Source organism: Megalobrama amblycephala, linkage group LG4 (assembly GCF_018812025.1).
Source record: "Megalobrama amblycephala isolate DHTTF-2021 linkage group LG4, ASM1881202v1, whole genome shotgun sequence".
Classification (NCBI taxonomy): domain Eukaryota; kingdom Metazoa; phylum Chordata; class Actinopteri; order Cypriniformes; family Xenocyprididae; genus Megalobrama; species Megalobrama amblycephala.
The window spans coordinates 9,530,056-9,550,115 of record NC_063047.1 but is presented as its reverse complement, the minus strand read 5'-3'; the positions used below and the strand labels follow the sequence as shown (position 1 = coordinate 9,550,115).

At 35.5% G+C, this 20,060-nt stretch overlaps 1 protein-coding gene across 1 annotated transcript in view; it reads left to right on the top strand.

Moving 5' to 3' along the window:
* whrnb (whirlin b) overlaps window positions 1–20,060 on the top strand; it is a 53,592-nt gene that overhangs the window by 19,202 nt on the left and 14,330 nt on the right. The window contains exons 3-6 of the mRNA XM_048187316.1: window positions 1,242–1,450; window positions 5,072–5,111; window positions 19,252–19,455; window positions 19,626–19,832. Coding sequence (XP_048043273.1) covers window positions 1,242–1,450; window positions 5,072–5,111; window positions 19,252–19,455; window positions 19,626–19,832 — 660 coding nt within the window. The remainder of the gene's footprint in view (window positions 1–1,241; window positions 1,451–5,071; window positions 5,112–19,251; window positions 19,456–19,625; window positions 19,833–20,060) is intronic.

Here is a 20,060-nt window from a genome sequence, read left to right as displayed (position 1 = left end):
AAGGTCATTTTTTTCTTCTGGGGGGGAAGAGATGACATTTCCCTAACATGTCATAAAATAATAATAATAATAATAATAATAATAAAACTACTCCTCAGTTTAAACACTGGTTTGCTCTCATCCTCTAAACTGTAAATTTCCTGGATTTTTCTGTTTTTGTTTCTCTCTCTCATTTCATAGAACTTCCATCTGTCATTTAGAATTTGTCTTGCTCAGACAAAAGCTGTCAGGGTGTTTATTTTGCATAGGCCTCATGAAAAAAATAAAAATAAATAAAAATCCTAGTTCAAGGTGAGTGCTGCATCCTAGACTTAAAATGCATGGAATATGCTGTAAAACAAATGTACACTAAACAGTTATGAAATCCCTAAAATGTAATCATCCCCCAATATATTCCAGCCTCATCTTTACAGTATATCAGTGTAGCAGTTTGTTGTGCTATAAGAAATTGTTCACCAATGAAAGTGTTGTCATTATTTATTTTTCAAGAATGTTTATTAAGCTTTTTGTTTCCCATACAACAAATCTTTATAGTGCCCACATCTGTCAATCTCTAAAAAGCTACAAAAATTACAGCACACAGGTTTGGAACAATATGAGGGAGAGTAAATAATCACAGTTTTTTAACCTTTTGGTAAACTAATGAATTTATTTATTTAATTGTGATGTGAGAAGATTTAGAACAGGGAAGATATCTAGTGTCAGCACAGTAAAACAATAGTGTTATAGTCATTGATTGTTGTCCCACTGTGCTGAACTGCTCAAGAGAGTTTTTCATGAATTATGTTCATTACATTGATTTACAGAACATCACTAATATTCTGCTATGGCCGAGTAGGTTTAATGAGAACAGATTGAGCTCTTTGTAACGCTTGTAGCACTTGTAAATGAATCATTTCCAAGAAATGCATCTTCTCTGTATCTCCATTCCCCATTCCCTCACTTTCTCTGTCAGTCTGTTACTGAGGGAATTTGGCAATGAGACAGGGGATATTCATAAATGACTGTCTACCTGCCACATTTTACAACAACAACTGCTGTGGCGATACAGATCAAATTATTTAATGTACAAATCATGCTGAAAGGATGGCTTGTTTATTAGGCTTAATTGAAATCTCTATGTGTGATTTTTGTTTTCTTTCAAACAGATTCCTGTGGTGCGTGGGCTCTGCGCTGCATTTCACTTGGTCTTATCTGGAGTGTCAGATCTCTGAAGTCTTTCTCTGTTTCCATCTTTGTAGGTAGGGGATCAGATTCTGGAGGTCAATGGACGTAGTTTCCGGAGCATTTGTCATGATGAGGCCGTGCAAATCTTGAAGAATTCCCACCACATGTTGATGACCATAAAAGACGTGGGGCGGCTACCTCATGCACGCACTGTGGTGGATGAGACCAAATGGATTCCTAGTGCACAGATCGCTGAGAGCTCGGCCAATAGCAACACCCAGAGGTGAAGCTTCATTACCCTTTTTTCAATAGGAAAAGTTTTTTCTTCCTTAGCTCAGCTTTGGAGCTTAATTGAGTTCTCAGTTATGATTCATTTAAAGCTGAAGTATGTCATTTAATATGTCACCAAAATGGAATTATATCACTAAATGGAACTGCAAAGTATTGCCGTGTCGGGCTGTTTGGGCTGGAAAAAAAGTGCAATGCTTTGATTAAACCACAGAGCCACTCACTTGCTTACTTACAGTATAGTACAATCTTTTATAGAGCAATAAAATTTATGTGGATACCATAGACCAGATACTGTAATGTGGTTTTGTAGGGATTTTGGTCCCACTTTATATTAGGTGGCCTTAACTTCTATGTACTTGCATCAAAAAATAAGTACAATGTATTGCATTGTAGAATTATTGCAAAACACTTATGCTGCTATTGAGGTGGGATACAGGTAAGGTAAGGGACAGGTTTGGTGGTATGGGTAGGTTTAAGGGTGGGTTAAGGGGAAAGGGATGGGTCAACAGTGTAATTATAAATGTAATTACAGAAAATAGTTACAGATGTAATTACATAATTAATTTAAACATTTAAATGCAAGTACATAGTAGTTAAGGCCACCTAATATAAAGTTGGACCCATTTTAATAGAAATGTTTGATTCACATTGTCTCTGATTTTTGAATAAAGTCTTAGAGTGTACGACATTGTTGAAAGCTCTTCTGAAACATGTGAGAGTTTTCTTGGGAAAAAAACCCTTTTCATCCCATTGCTTTATAGGAAGAACAATTTAGATATAAAAGATTGTGATTTTCCTTATATACATTGAAACCTTTGATTTCCTTAGATTTGAGTTGCTTTCTTTTCTGTCTTTCTCAAGATTAGAAATGTAATAAAGCACTCTAGTGATACTTGGTGGAAGAAAGGTTGCAATTTGCAATTGCATGTTAGGGCTTGAAATAACAATCGATGTGACTATTTCCTTCTGCATGCTGAAATCTAAGAGTCACTCATTTTAATAGGTAATTATGAAATAAAATAATTAGTGCTAATACAGTTCAATTATCCTTTACCTAATGTAATTTAGACAATTGTGTGGAAATTAATTCATTTCTTTCCATTACTGTAATAGCTCCACTTTATGCAATATTCTGCTTTCCTCTGAAATTCTGTTGTGGTCGCGTTCCTTTACTAAATTATGTTCAGGTCAGTGAGTCCAGTCATACAGATGGTGGGATTGAAAGAGGGAATCTAAATATAGCAGTGAGATGATTTTAAAGCTAGATGTAGAGGCTATTGTAGATAACGTGCCTTAGGCAGTGATGGTTGAAATGTATGCATGCTAGTGGGATGACAGTAGCACTATGACTCACGTCAGGGATCTTGTCTCTCTTGCTCTCTCAATGGCTCAAATGGAAATGGGCTGATTGGGATCTCTGGAGGGTGTGCTCATTTCTAAAGTGCTCCCTTGGAAATCTGGCAAGGTGCCTTTTAGTTCCATGCTTCATTAGTCTTGTCTTCTAAGATCTGAGGAGAACTGCATTTTGATTTCTGGTGTCTGGATTTTCCTCTGCCGTATAAGTACCTGTCTCATGACAAGGACATGATAGGAAAATCAAATATTACAATTTACAGCCATTCGGTCACCACAAAATAAAAACCCATGCATGATGATCAGTACCTTAATGTCAAGTATACCGCTTGTTTTATGATACTTGCCAAATAAATTACTTTTACATGAAAATTAATTTGAAATTATTTTATTATTTTACTGGTCATAAAGCTTCTGATAATAAAAAATAGCCCGTTATAATATAGAAAATTAACTTGCCTAGCAACAAGATGACTGTACCAATATTACAATATTAATTATTAATCTGCAATCTGAGTTACTTTTTTTTCTGCTGACTAACCTTGTTGATTCACAAATATGGTGCCAATTAAGAAAAGAGAAATCATGGAGTGGTACGAGAGATATGAAAGTATGGTGAAATGGACAAAGTTAAATTTTTGACTACTTAATTACTCACTGAGATTGCCCAATTAGAATCAAGTAGTGCAGAAAGGAAGTAGACTACTAATAAAGTTTGTTGGTTACAATTTTTTTTAAGGTGTCAGTATTACAGTGTAAATATACATTTAAGTACTGAGTAATAATTATTACCTGCATGTACTTACTATAGGCAAAGTCCCTTTAAGACAAGTCATTTCACTCGGCGGCCATCTTTGAAACGCCTCTCGGGCATCCTGTGCATCATGCAATCTCTTTGAATGGGGAAACATCAAATTCTCCAAAACTGTTCGCCAACCTTACAATTAAATTTCATATTTGAAATCACCAATGAAATCTAACAACAACCGGCTCATAAATTTAGTTTCTAAACGCTCAAATCATGACAAAAAAATGTATTTTTCAGGCTGGATCAAGCTAATGCGCATGCGCAGACCTAAATGCGCGTCTCTTCGGAGACTGTTTCTATAGAAACCGGTGATAAAGTGACGCAATGACTTTACCAGTCGGTGATTGGCTCTTATTTAGAAGGCGGGACTTATTCCGCCATATTGCGCGCTACACTTTCTCCCATTCAAAACAATACGAGTGACACGTCTTGTGTTATTCTATAGACCCCTTAAAAGTTTGTAAACATTGCAACGTTTCCTGGTGGGCGGTGCTTAGCTGGAGGCAAAAAGAGACGCTGGACTCAATGTTGACAAGCGTAAGCTAGCATGTTTTAGGAGGGATTTATTAAACATAGATGCAGAAGAAGGTTCAGAACTGTCTGAATATGTACAATTACTGACTCTGCGGGACCGTGACAGCTATTTTTGTAAATTAACTTAAGTTTTGGATATTTCCTAGACAACATATGAATTACTTTCGGGTGGTTCGGGGAATTTTGTCAAGGCTTATTGTCTAATGTAACCTAATGCTGGGCTAACTATGATTATGGCTAGCAAAGTGGATTATTTTAAGAGACCATTCAAAGGATGGCACACACATCTATCGCTGTATGTTTGTTTAACATTTAAGCTAGCTAGTGTGCTGAAAGTTGGAGACTTTTCACCTATAAAACAGAAACTTGTTGATTTGTACTAGATAAAACCAACACACCATTACATATGCATCGATTATTTTACCTGATATGAAGTGTGCACTGCAAACACGAGTATTATTTATGATCGTCTCCGTCCAGTCTGTACGCCGTATTGCATTCAACCACAATTATCTTTTTGATTTCTGTGAAGGAATGTCTGCCGGGATCTGGTAAAACTTTAGTTTTGAACCAAAAGTCCAAAAACACAACAAGACGACATTTTAAAGTCAAAACCTCAAACTTTTATCGCGCCTGCTATGAGTTCTTATTTATGTTTTGCCTCCAGCTAGAGCGGTGACGTCACAGTGACGTAGGCGATTAAGGGGTCTATAGTCTTTGCTATAGGTTTAGGGTTAGGGTTTGTTTTAGGGTTAGTTGCATGTAATTATGCATAATTTCTAGTTATTACTACTAGATGTAATGTGTAACAATGACACTGTAAAATAAAGTGTTACCAATTTGTCTATGCACTATCAAATTTCTTCATTCCATACTCAAAATCTCTCTCTCTCTCTCTCTCTCTCTCTCTCCTCACAGTGTTCTATCTGTTGATGTCGGAGCAGGAAGTTCAGGAAAGGTGAGGTACAAAATTCACTAACATTTTTTAATTTTAACTGTTTCGATTTCATTAGATAGTCCAGGATTAATTTTCTATTTAATATGTATTATTAAATGCCATTTTATTTCCAAGTAATGAGTCTAAAAAATAGGAATGCAAAAATCTGATATTAAGGTCAGTGTGATTGAAAGTAGGAATGTATTGACTTTACATCATATTCTTTTGCTTTCTACACAGAGATCAAAGCAATCAAGCTTTTTTAGTGTGCAAATTGAATAGACACTGCTATCTCAGAGCAAACATACTTTAATAGCAAAAAAAAAAAAAAATGAAAGTGTGTATGTTTGCTTTGTGTCTATGGCTGCTAATGGTGTGTGTGCCATCACCACACATTGCACGGTCTATTGTCTTTAGAGATTTTATCTGATGGTTGTTAAAGGATTGTCTTTGCACAGCTGGAAGGCTGTGATCTCTGCCTAACGCATACACATCACTCCATTACTGAGTGCAAAGGACAGCTCTGAGCTGGGACACATCAAACTGCTCTGATTGTGTGAAGCACCTGTCTCATCTGCTGAAGACACTTGCATCCTGCTGGGCAAATCAAAGCTCTCTTAGGATTTGAGTGGCCTTCCCTGAGCTGTGGAGCACACATGATGTTTATCCACATGGTTGGAGTTATATTTTATCCAGGGTGACTAAAGAATGGTTAGAGGACCCTGTGGAAGAGAAGGCGACAGGGAAATTGCAGCATCTGCCATTATTTGAACGACTGTCACTTATTAAGTTCAATTTTCCATTCCAAAAATGAGCTTTTGAAGTGAATGGCTTTACTGGAAATGATTATGGAGTTTGGTGGCAGCAGCTTGTGTGTCCTTATACCCTCTCTTGTAACACTCTTCTATTCCATTTCCCATTCTGTGCATTCCAAGACCTGTCGGAGGACTTTGGCACAAGTGCAGGAATTCTGAGACCCATTTATGTTCAAGGTGACCTACAGGATTGAGAAGAATCTTCACTGAAGTAGTATTATAAAAATATAGAGGCATGAGCCATTATCAGTAGCAGAGAAATAGAAGTGTCACTCAAGAGACCTCGAAATACAGCCCCACTCACACAATGTCCAATGGAATTTCTTTTTCTCCACAGTCATATTAAGCTTATAGTTGTGCATATTATGTTATGCTGTGGAGGAAGGTGATTTCTCAAACTTTGTTGTCTTTTTTAGGGATCCTATTGTCATGGAAAGCTTAAAATCTTAAAGGGTTAGTTCACCCAAAAATGAAAATTCTGTCATTAATTACTCAACCTCATGACGTTCCACACCCGTAAGACCTTCGTTCATCTTCGGAACACAAATTAAGATATTTTTGATAAAATCTGATGGCTCAGTGAGGCCTCCATTGACAGCAAGATAATTAACACCTTCAAATGCCCAGAAAGCTACTAAAGACATATTTGAAACAGTTCATGTGGTTCAACCTTAATGTTATGAAACATCAAGAATACATTTTGTGTGCCAAAAAAAAAAACAAAATAACGATTTTATTCAACAATATCTAGTGATGGGCGATTTCAAAGCACTGCTTCATGAAGCTTCAGCAGTTTTTCACAAAGATCAAAGTCAAATGAACCATTGAAATTTCAAAACATTTCGAAACGCTTATGACGTAACGAAGCCTAGTTTACTGAAATCACATGACTTTGTGATGTGACTTTGTGAAACAACATGAGGGTGAGTAATTAATGACAGAATTTACTTTGTTGGGTGATCTAACCCTTTAAACTAGACGGGCTTACCAGGCGGCAGGCCTTCGTAATAAATTTAAAGTTATTTATAAATGAATACAATAAATAAATTAAATCAAGGAAAATTTATTGAGAATGTCACTATCCATGCTCAGTTATAAAATATTTAATTGGCTGGAATTTGTGATTGGTGTCGTGATTTTTTTTTTTAATCCTCATGAAAATACCTACTTGGTCAAAAAGTTGTGGGGACCCTGGCTTTAAAGGGATAGTTCACCCCGACCGCACTAACCACTAAGGCTATGTTCACAGTATCTGTCCAAATCCGATTATATTTGTGTATTAGAATCTGATCTAAATTATTGACTGTCCACACTGAGTATCGCAACTGTTCAGATCTGATTTGTCTCTTTCGTTTTCCGGAATATCTGCAATTTCTATGGCAATGACGTTGTGTTGGTACTTGGTAGGCATACATAAACAACAACAACAAAAACATGGAGAGGTGTGAAATACGGATGTTGTCTTATTTACATCATGACAATATGTAGCCACCGCACTGGACTACTACGTCTTCTGAGGCAGTGCCAGAAACGTAGGAGGCTGGTATGAATGGCTTTATTCCATGCTGTCGTCATCTGTAGTTTTCTGCTCAGCCGGCTCAACAACACAACCTTGTTTCTCCAGTGACTTTCAGCATGTTTCCTATAACAACGTCTGACATGTTTACATGCTTACGTGGCATGAGAAAGTGGCAAACCACATGAAATTTGATTAGAGCAGTCGGACTGAAACAGATTTCCAGAAATGCAATTTGAATAGGATTTCAAACCACATATAAATGTAGCTCAAAACAGATTTATTAAAATCGCATTTCATGTTTTTTTGATGTTCAAATTTGCTAAATATGATCTAATTGGATATGCACAAAAATCGGATTTGGACTGACAGTCTGAATGATGCTTAAGCCACTGATCTGAGTTGTATACACACTATTAACTATGTAAATAAATCTGTTTTCTAATTTATAATTAATATTATCTGTTTTTGTTGTATTATTCTCATTTATATTATCTGTTTTTCAGATAAATGTAGATTAAAAACTGTTCTCAAATTAAGCCATCTATTTATCCAGAGCAGCCTCTGTGTTTTCTTCTCAGAGTAATCAACTATCATAATTGTGGATTGAAGACAGTTAAGGCATACTAATTCATCGTTACTCAGGCGATTTCACTCAGAACTTCTTTAGGCTTACACAATTACATTTGAACGAAGACAGGAAAATAGATGCATTGATCAATGCTGAAACATAAAACAATTTAATTGTTAATTTGTTGTTAATCCTTGTTCTGAAAAGGCAAATGGCGGCATCTGTAAATGGATGTTTAGAGTCGACGTAGTCATGCTTCATTACATTCAAGGTGTGGAGTTAGGGAATTAAGGGATATTACATAATTTCCTGGAGCATAGAGGTTGAACTTAAAAGACAAAAGAAGAATGATTTGTTCAGAAACCATCAGATCTTTTCTATGGTTTCTGGATTCAAATTGTATTTTGACTCAGTAGCCTTAAGCAGTTTGTTTAGTTTGTTTGGTCACGCGTAAATAACCCCTCTCAGTCCCAAACACGCTGCTTTAGGCTGGGCTGCCCACTGCCCTCCCCTCCTGTCCCCTGCGCCTCAGGCCTGGCACGCTTTTATTTTGTTGGAATGAACCCGAGTCTTCCATCATTCAGCGGGCAGGCGAGAGGGCCGTGTCCTTCTAGAAGGCTTCACGGAACAGATACAATACAGGCTGTCCATCATGTGTAGCCTGAAGAATCAGAGCTTCAACAAGCCTAAACAAACCACTTCAATAGGACTTATGTAGGTCACTCAAAATACACCTGTGTGCCCAGCATGCCAGTTCCCCTCTCTGTCTGCATCAGTATACTGTCAACTACTTTCTTTATGATGTCCATATTATTGGAGTGCCTTGTTTCATCTATTAGCAAGATTATAGCCTGCACAGAGCTTGATATGTGTACTATGAGTACTTGCCAATACCAGTAGTTTTTTTAAAGGTGCCCTAGAATTAGATATTGAATTTATATTGGCATAGTTGAATAACAAGAGTTCAGTACATGGAAAAGACATACACTGAGTTTCAAACTCCATTGTTTCCTCCTTCTTATATAAATCTCATTTGTTTAAAAGACCTCCGAAGAACAGGCGAATCTCAACATAACACCGACTGTTATGTAACAGTCGGGGTGTACGCCCCCAATATTTGCACATGCCAGCCCATGATCAAGCCATTAGACAAGGGCAGAACGTCTGGATGTGCACAGCTGAATCATCAGACTAGGTAAGCAAGCAAGAACAATAGCGAAAAATGGCAGATGGAGCAATAATAACTGACATGATCCATGATAACATGATATTTTTAGTGATATTTGTGAATTATCTTTCTAAATGTTTCGTTAGCATGTTGCTAATGTACTGTTAAATGTGGTTAAAGTTACCATCGTTTATTACTGTATTCACGGAGACAAGAGCCGTCGCTATTTTCATTTTTAAACATGTGTAGTCTGTATAATGCATAAACACAACTTCATTCTTTATAAATCTCTCCAACAGTGTGTAATATTAGCTTTAGCCACGCAGCATAGCCTCAAACTCATTCAGAATCAAATGTAATACATCCAAATAAATACTAAACTTACATGATCCGATGTATGCAAGCAGCATGCATGACGAACATCTTGTAAAGATCCATTTTGAGGGTTATATTAGCTGTGTGAACTGTGTTTATGCTGTTCAAAGCAAGCGCGAGCTCCGGGGGAGGGGGAGCACGAGAATTAAAGGGGCCGCAACCTATATATCGGTGCATAGTTAATGATGCCCCAAAATAGGCAGTTAAAAAAATGAATTAAAAAATCTATGTATTTTGAGCTGAAACTTCACAGACACATTCAGGGGACACCTTAGACTTATATTACATCTTTTAAAAAGAAGTTCTAGTGCACCTTTAAATACTGGGCAGAGAAACCAAAAGAATATGAATCAAATAAGTTGGCTTAGCAAATAGATATTTCTTTCAGTTTTTTTTTCATTCCAGATTATACTCGTTACTTTCACTGTTCATATTATTTCTCTATCATATTTTATCTTTAATTTAATAGCACAGTGAATATTTAGAGCTGCTCCAGCAGGGCTTAACCAGTCAAGAGCAGTGAGTGATTTCCTCTTTGTCTTTTGTTTGTTGGATTAACATTGAGGACAAAGACAGCAGTAGGTTTATTATGCTGCTGTCACTTTAAGAGCTATCCAACATACTGTTTCACGCGCGTTTTCTTTCTCAACTGTTTACGTTCACTTAAGACATATGTTTCACAAGGATAGTTGCCTATAAGGGCATTTTGTTCAAGTGCAAGAAGACGTGAATGAGAACTCGATTTAATAGTGCGCTCGACAAGCTCACTCATCTGTGCTGCTGCATGCTCAATCCACTTCTCGTTTTGCTTATAAACTCAGCCACAGCAGCTATATACAGTTGTAAGAAAAAGTATGTGAACCACTTGCAGAATCTGTGAAAATGTGAAAAATTTTAACAAAATAAGAGAGATCATACAAAATGCATGTTATTTTTTGTTTAGTACTGTCCTGAGTAAGATATTTTACATAAAAGATGTTTACATATATTCCACAAGAAAAAAAAAAGCTGAATATATTCAAATGGCCCCATTCAAAAGTATGTGAACCATTGGTTCTTAATACTGTGTGTGGTTACCTGGATGATCTATGACTGTTTTTTTGTTTTGTTTTGTTTTGTGATGGTTGTTCATGAGTCCCTTGTTTGTTCTGAGCAGTTAAACTGAGCTCTGTTCTTCAGAAAATTTCTCCAGGTCCTGCAGATTCTTCAGTTTTTAAGCATTTTTTGCATATTTGAACCCTTTCCAGCAGTGACTGTATGATTTTATCACATTGAGGACAACTGAGGGACTCAAACACAACTATTAAAAAAGGTTCAAACATTCACTGATGCTCCAGAAGGAAACACGATGCATTAAAAGTTGGGGAGTGAAAACTTTTGAATTTGAATATCAAGGTAAATTGTACTTATTTTTTCTTCCGGGAAACATGCAAGTATCTTCTGTTGCTTCCAGAGGGCAGTACTAAATGAAAAGCAATGATATTTCAATAAAATAAGAAACATTTGGACATCTTCATCCTGTTCAAAAGTTTTCATCCCCTGACTCTTAATGCATCGTGTTTCCTTCTGGAGCATCAGTGAACGTTTGATGAATTGTACCTTACCCGTATCCCACCTCAATAGTAGCACAGGTGTTTGCAATACAATATGAACACAATAAGTACATTGTGCTTATTTTGTGATGTAACTAGATAGTAGTTAAGGCCACCAAATATGAAGTGGGACTGAAATGTTTATTTAAGAATTACAGTGGTTTACAGGGAACAGCATCTCTTTCTTTCTTTGTGTCACTCCCACATATTTTTATAGATTGTTTGATTGTCTAAGATAATTCATCACATTATCATGACAGAGAGGATCTGCCTCATTTTCCTGTTCTTGACATAACTCCCTTAGTGCTGCATCCAGCTCTGAGTCATAACTAATTTTAATCAACAAAGTCAGACCTGATGTCATCAGCATCCATAGTCATCGCTTTCACAATGTACAATACTTCCTCTAAATCACAATGACTAGTCATACTTAAAGAATAGCTAGATATTTCTCAGTTCAGCAATAGTCCTTGGTGGAACTGAGACTGGTAATGTATGTTGGTTGTGGGGGATGAGTCTGTCAGGAGGGTGCTTGTGTATGTGCATTTAAACTTAAGATTTAATTTGGCTGAGGCAGCCTCATCCTGAGCTATTGATTAAGGCTGGCATAGTGGAACGCCAAGGGACAGTTTTAGTGATCAGGGCTGTGGGTCAGCAATATCCAGGAATGAGGGCAGTAATGAGGGATGGATGGTCCTTTCCAGACTCCTGGCATCATCACTCTAGTCTCTTTGTGATAAAATGCAAAGCAGCTTGCCAAATGAAACCTTCATGTTTTTTTCTTGGTTGATATGAATGATTAAAATCTGGGTTTTGAAAATCTATTTGTACAAGCTATAAGGTTTGTATTGCAAATTTACGGAGCCCCGGACATGACATGCAGGAAAAAAAATAGTAGGCTAAATCATGCGCACGATTGACTAATTCGTTCCCTCGATTTACTAAAACGTGCGCACGATTTTCTATTTCATTCCCTTGATTTATAAATCATGCGCATGATTTAGTAAATCGAGGGAATGAATTAGTAAATTGTGCTCACAATTACATTTTTTTTTCTTGCATGTCATACGCGGGGCTCCGTACAAATTATATTACAAATTAATTTATATTACAAATTAATTTCCCTTAAGTGCAGTTTTAAAATTTGTATTTCTGGACTCTGGGCCTCATAATATATATGTGGATTATGTGCATAAATCACCCAAAATGTGATTGTTTGATCATTTTCCAAATGTTTCTTTGAAAGATTTATTTAATATATATGCCTTGAAAATGTAGATATGCCTGTATGGTATACCATTCAAAGGTTTGGGGTCAGTCAAATGTTTTTTATGCTCACCAAAGCTGCATTTATTTGATAAAAATACACTAAAACAGTAATTCTGTGAAATGTTATTACAAATTCAAATTCTATTTTAATGTATTTTAACATGTAATTTATTTTTGTGATGGCAAAGCTGAATTTTTAGCATTATTACTCCAGTCTTCAGTGTCACATGATCCTTCAGAAATCATTCTAATATACTGAATTGGTGTTTAAGAAACATTTATTACTATGTTGTTAGTTGAAAATTATTGTGCAGTGTGGAAAGTGTGGAACTTCTCTTCTTCAAAAAACATTTGCTTTGCATGCTTTTCAGTTTACATACTTGGCATACTTTAACACATTTTTCATTTTTTTTTTTCTTTATAAATATCAGTTTGTTCTACTCTTTAATGTATGATGAAAACCATTGAATTTGGGATCAAATCTGATCAGTTACATTTTATAAATTGAGGGCCCAGGTGTGTCAGCTACTTTAATAAGCCGTTAGCTTAAGCACTCTTCCTTGCATCTAATAACCAGCTTATTTCTGTTATCTATACAACAATCACATTTAGGTTAGTAACTTTAGAATGTGAGGTTGCCCACTGTGTGAGGTGAGGAAGGAGGACATGTATGTTCTGATGGCAACAGGATGAAAATTAGCACTTTGTAGAACAATTAAAGACAATAATTCAAAGAATTACAGCCATAATTATTTCATACTGAGTATTTTGAGTCTGATCATGAATTGGTCTGAAGAAGTTTGTACCATTGACCTTGTGTGAGAAGAGAATGAGAATAGGAAATCCTTGAGGAGGGGAAAGACGTTCCTATTTTTCTTCAAATGAAAGAGCTCAAGGACAGACGCAACTAAATACAAAAAAGTATTGATTTTGCAAGCAAACCGGTGCTTGTTAGAGCAAACCTGTCTCTTCTGTCTGTCTTATTCTCATTCTCTTTCCCTGATCTTTCTGTTTCTTTCCTTTTCTATTTCGTCACTTTAATAGCACATATACAATACCGTTCCAAAGTTTTAGGTGCTTTTGAAAGAAGTCTCTTTTGCTCACTAAGGCTGCATGTATTTGATCACAAATATAGTACAGTAAAAACAGTAATATTTTGAAATTATTACAATATAAAATAACAGCATTTATTTGAAATATAAATTGTTTTATAACAATGTAATTGTCTTTACTATCATTTTGATCAGTTTAACACATCCTTGCTGAATAAAAGTATTAATTTCTTTTATAAAAAAGATCTAACTTTTGAAAGATTGTGTATTTGTATATTACGGAAGCCCTGAACCGCATGGTGAAAAAAAAAAAAAAAACTTGGTAGGGAGGAAAAAAAAAAAATCGAAAAGTTATCTCGTTATTTCAACATAATAAGTCGTTATAACGACATAATATCTCGTTATTTCAACATAATAAGTCGTTATAACGACATAATATCTCGTTATTTCAACATAATAAGTCGTTATAACGACATAATATCTCGTTATTTCAAGATATTAAGTCGTTATAACGACATAATATCTCGTTATTTCAAGATATTAAGTCGTTATAACGACATAATATCTCGTTATAACGACATAATATCTCGTTATTTCAACATAATAAGTCGTTATGTCAACATAATAACTCTTCATTATCTATCAAGTATGATAAAGGACATACACTTATCAATGTCCCCAGTGGCGCAATTTTAAAGTATTGGACCGCCAGTCTAGCTTTTACTGCGATCGCCGCGGTTTCGAATCCGCCTTTTGCCGAGTTCGTTCTTCTCTAGTTTCACATCACATATCAAAAAAGGCATTTATTTTCAATAAAAATTAAAACTATGTTATAAAAGTGCAAGTAACCTGTATAACGAGTGTTTAATAACATTAAAAGTATTTATTGGGCAGGGTTAGCAGCATGTTCGATATTACCCACTAGAGGGCAGAATAAGACAGGGAATCAATTAAAGAACGCAATAGTTATGTTGAACTACTGTTACAAGTTGGTGCTCCAAAATCCCAGAGGTTTATCATGAGAATTTGCGTTCATCCCAGGCTAACCTTTATTGAGGTTAAATTTATTAGACCATAGTAAATAAAACAATTTACAGTGCAAATGTCAGGGGTGTCAAACTTACAGCCCGGTGTCCAATCTGATTTGAAATATAATAAAACATAGAGATGCACTAGTCCAGGGGCCAAAAACGTTTTTTACGTTTTTTTTTAATTATTATTCTGGGCTTGCAAACAAACTGCTTTGTAATATTTTCTAAAGATATAAAAATCAAAATAGGTGCTAATATATTGAAATAATAGGACACGGAGTGTCTATTTGCAGTAAGTGCAAATAGCGTCCCTTGTTGACAAACACTCTTTACAGTATAGTTCCAATGTCTGGTTGGGCCACTGAAGTTTAAAAAGGGACAGTTGTAATTCGATGTATTCAGTGGTGTAACAATAGCATGTAGGGTTTCAGATTTTGGCTTTTACAGCGATCGCAGGGTCGAATCAGCATTTTGCAGAGCTCACCCAATAACAGAGCTCACTCCTATTTTCTCATCATATACATTTTCAATAAAATGAAAATAATGTTCAAAAAGTGGAAATAAAATGTGAACAAGTGTTTAATAATATTAAAAGTGTTCATTGAGTAGGGTTGGTGGAAAGTGGAGGGTTTTTTTTCTCCCAATAATGCAGCATCCATTTAATAATTTTAATAAATATAATCACTCTATATGATATTATTGCATCCTGTACAAAAATACTGAGGTACAAATAGTATCTGCCAATACCAGCCTACAGCATCTAAATACTATTTACACTTCTTGCAAAGAACTGATAAGCTTTTACATGGTGTCAATAGAATATATCGCTATTTTCACCTAGTATAAATAGCATATCGTGAAAATGCTGCTATTGTCATTTAGTATAAATAGGATGTATCGGTATTTTCACTTAGTGTAAATAGCATCTACAGTAGGGGTGTCAAACTCATTTTAGTTTGAGGGACGGACTGGAAAGAAATGAACCATATGCGGGCCGAATTACCTTCGTCTTATAATAACTTTAGTGCGCTGATAGTTACATTAATATTAAACATATGAACAACAAATTAATTTGCAAGAAAACTGCATTTTTTTTGTTTTGTTTTGTTTTGTTTACAGTGAAAAGACTATTCGATTTTTAAAATTATTTTTTATTTAATATTTTTTATTAGCATCTATTTTGATTTATCATGGCCAATTTCAATTTTTATAAGAAGCAAAACGTCTGATTCTGATACTGGTTGCAGATTTTTTTTAAAGCAAATTTATTTGTTGTTTATTTTTTCACAGGCCAAACTGTCCTTAAACAAATATCTCTTTGATAGTAGAGGCAAACACTGGCATTTGGATATTAGAGGCATTTTTATCATAGTCAAAGATGTTATGCACATGAGCATGAGCAGTTGTTTTTAATCTAAATTACTGAATAATTTCAAGATTAACAGCAAAAACTAGGTCTGGTCTGACTTTAGCTTTGTGAAATTATGCTACATAACAAAACAAAATCAGCAGACGGACTAAATGAATATTACTACTTTATATGGAGATAAGAGGAAAAGCCATCAAAACTTTTCTTAAAAACAGTTGCCTTCGGAGATATATTCATATCAATCCCACTGTAATATTTATATTATTCTCCCTATTTTTCGCAAACAGTGAGCTTGTGCATGGTACAGTAGTTCCTCTGCTGGCGGGTCTGTTCTCTTTGTGTCCGTATTCAGCGTGTTAAAGTCCTGCTTACATACTTCGTAAATACACAGATGAAATTTTGGGAAAATATTACAAAGCAGTTTGTTTGCAAACCCAGAATAATAATAATAAAAAAAAAACGCTTAAAAACGTTTTTGGCCCCTGGACTAGTGCATCTCTATGTTTTATTATAGTTCAAATCAGATTGGACACCGGGCTGTAAGTTTGACACCCCTGACATTTGCACTGTAAATTGTTTTATTTACTATGGTCTAATAAATTTAACATCAATAAAGGTTAGCCTGGGATGAATGCAAATTCCCATGATAAACCTCTGGGATTTTGGAGCACCAACTTGTAACAGTAGTTCAACATAACTATTGCGTTCTTTAATTGATTCCCTGTCTTATTCTGCCCTCTAGTGGGTAATATCGAACATGCTGCTAACCCTGCCCAATAAATACTTTTAATGTTATTAAACACTCGTTATACAGGTTATTTGCACTTTTATAACATAGTTTTAATTTTTATTGAAAATAAATGCCTTTTTTGATATGTGATGTGAAACTAGAGAAGAACGAACTCGGCAAAAGGCGGATTCGAAACCGCGGCGATCGCAGTAAAAGCTAGACTGGCGGTCCAATACTTTAACATTGCGCCACTGAGGACATTGATAAGTGTGCGTCCTTTATCATACTTGATAGATAATGAAGAGTTATTATGTCGTTATAACGACTTATTATGTTGAAATAACGAGATATTATGTCGTTATAACGAGATATTATGTCGTTATAACGACTTAATATCTTGAAATAACGAGATATTATGTCGTTATAACGACTTAATATCTTGAAATAACGAGATATTATGTCGTTATAACGACTTATTATGTTGAAATAACGAGATATTATGTCGTTATAACGACTTATTATGTTGAAATAACGAGATATTATGTCGTTATAACGAGATATTATGTCGTTATAACGACTTAATATCTTGAAATAACGAGATATTATGTCGTTATAACGACTTATTATGTTGAAATAACGAGATATTATGTCGTTATAACGACTTAATATCTTGAAATAACGAGATATTATGTCGTTATAACGACTTATTATGTTGAAATAACGAGATATTATGTCGTTATAACGACTTATTATGTTGAAATAACGAGATAAGTTTTCGTTTTTTTTTTTCCCTCCCCACCAAGGTTTTTTTTTTTTTTTTTCACCTTGCGGTTCAGGGCTTCCGTAGTATATTATGCTCATGTATATACACATAATTTCTCTCACAAATACTAACATACATGGAAGGAAGTGGTTCTCAAATGGTTTTCCTTCACAACTTTACATCAGACATTAGGTGGCGACCCAATAAAAATCAGAAATTATTTATAAGTAAAGACATTTAAAATCAAACACTAAAATGTAATGTTGTATCACCATGAACTAAATTTGTACCATTATGTGGGCAGAATAGGAATCTTATTTTCACATTGCTAATAGTTTGAATGCTTGGTTTCAAAATGTCTATTGAATTATCACGGTTTTATGAATTATGATGGTTACAGAGAGCCAATAGTTCACTGCGCAAAATAAATTATGGTCAGCACAACCATTCATCCTCCTTGCAAGAGAAACTCTATTTAATGTATTCTATAAGTTTGGATTTTTATGTCAGAATCAAAAGGTAGGCCCTTTGAGTGTGCAAACTATGCATGATTATATAATTAGATGTGCTTTATTATTTGCATTTAGCATTGTTTAGTCCATATCAGACCCTTTTTTAGGTTACAACCCACCAGTTGAGAGCCACTTCTATGTTGTTGAACGAGTGTGTCCCTATTTTCTTTCGCACTTAACTTTTGAAGGTTCATGTATTGAATGTCTTTTAATAAAAATGTTTCTTTTCTGAAGTTTTTTTTTTTTATCACAGTAAGTCACCAGCTAGATACCTGGGGGCATGAATATACAACGCATGGTGTTTCAGTGTTTGTTGTTTTTTAAAGCAATAGCAATACCTGGAGATACAGAGGCAGGGAGAGTAAGAGAGATGAAGCTTGTTGACAAATACTGGAGTTATTGTGATGTAGGTCTGATTAAGGAGAATGTCTAAAAGTAGAAATCAGAGGAGGGGAATGTTTTCAAAGAAAAGGTGCATGACTAGCTGAATAAGACAGAGAGAGAGAGAGAGCAAGAGTGAGCGAGAGAGAGTTTGTTACCCCAGGGTATGTAGCATTACATATTAGACATGGCTGACTGGTGAGGTCTCGGAGATTCAGTCCTGCAGCTGCTATTCTCTCTTTCCCATGAGTGCCTGCTGCCCACACACTGACCTGAACATGCACATTACATCAGTTCATATCAACTACATGGTGTGACTAATAATTGCACAACTATTTTATATCACTGTTGCACTACATACCACTATTTGCTTATTTTCAGTTATAAAAAATAAATTAGTAACCTTGGATGTATCCGAAACCGAAGCCAGCTGCCTTCCCAGACTTCAAAGGCAGCGTTTTAATACGAGATACCTCCTAAGGGTTTCAGACAGGCTTCCGAGGCACCGTAAAATCATGCAAAATTATATAAAAAATTCATGTGAGATTAACAAGAAAACATTTAGTGACTACCATGCTAATTTGTTAGTAGAAATCAGATCAATTGAAAAATTAAAATAACATATAAAGAACTTAATCTTAGTTTATTTCACCTAGCAACATTTCTCATTGTCATTTTGATGTACTAAAATAACTAAAAAGGCATATTAAAAAACAAAAACTGATAAAAATGAAAAAAAAAGTCAATTGAAAAGTAAAGTGGAAAATATAAAAATAGCAATAATAATAAAAACAATAATAGCATCTCAATGATATTAAAATAACATGGCTGAATTATTTAAAAAATGAATGCAGTGAAGGATGCAATTAAAAGAATATGATACAAATTTTAACAAATGAAGATATCTTCTTACTGTAGATGCAAACATTTGACTTGACAATAAGAGGTTTCACATGCCTGCACAACATTACAGTTCATAGACACACCTTCTACTGTTTTATCTTCTCTCTTTTGCAGTCAGTGTGTTGTAAAGGTGTTGTGCCAGCAGTCGGAGTGGTACGCACAGGAGCGTGGAACTCGCTGGAAGAACAGGCGTTCATGCTTCTAACAGAGACAGAGAGACAGACCATGAGCTACTACATTCAAGAGTACCAGCGCGCACACATCGGGGTAGAGCCACTGGCCATGGCCTTGTTTGAACTGTTCAACACACATGCCAAGGTGTGGCTGACAGTAAAAGAACCTCAGAAGAATTGCTAACAAACCATAATGCCATGGTCTCTGTCAACGTCAAAATGTCACTGAAAACTCTTTAGCGTTGTATTCAAATGAAAAATGTATCATGTTTTGGTGTTTCATTTAATGATCTCTTGGCTGTTCCTGCTTCCCAGCTGTCTTTGCTGGCTGAGGTGCGGACACTGATTGCTCCGCATGACCTGGAGGGATTCGATGGGCAGGTGTTACATCGTGAGATGGAGGCGTGGAGAGCTCGGCATGGAGGCTCGGGCCTTCTGCACCCTGATTCTATCTGCGTCACCCATCCAGAGGGCCACATTCCTTCTGCTTGCCAGCTGACCCCTGCAGTCTCCTGCTACAAGGCACGCCGAATGAAACACTTCAAAGCCTGTTTTTGTGCACTTACTGCAGATTTCCGTAGTTATCATAACCCAATAATTTCATTAAACATCTTACTTTTGGGGATTTAAGACAGGTTGGAAATTATCCTAACTTTAAGTTATTTATGAGGATTTTTACGAACATTCTTTTCATGAATAAGATTAACAATCTTAAGAAAAAAGGGTAGGACTTTAGTATTTTACAGTCAT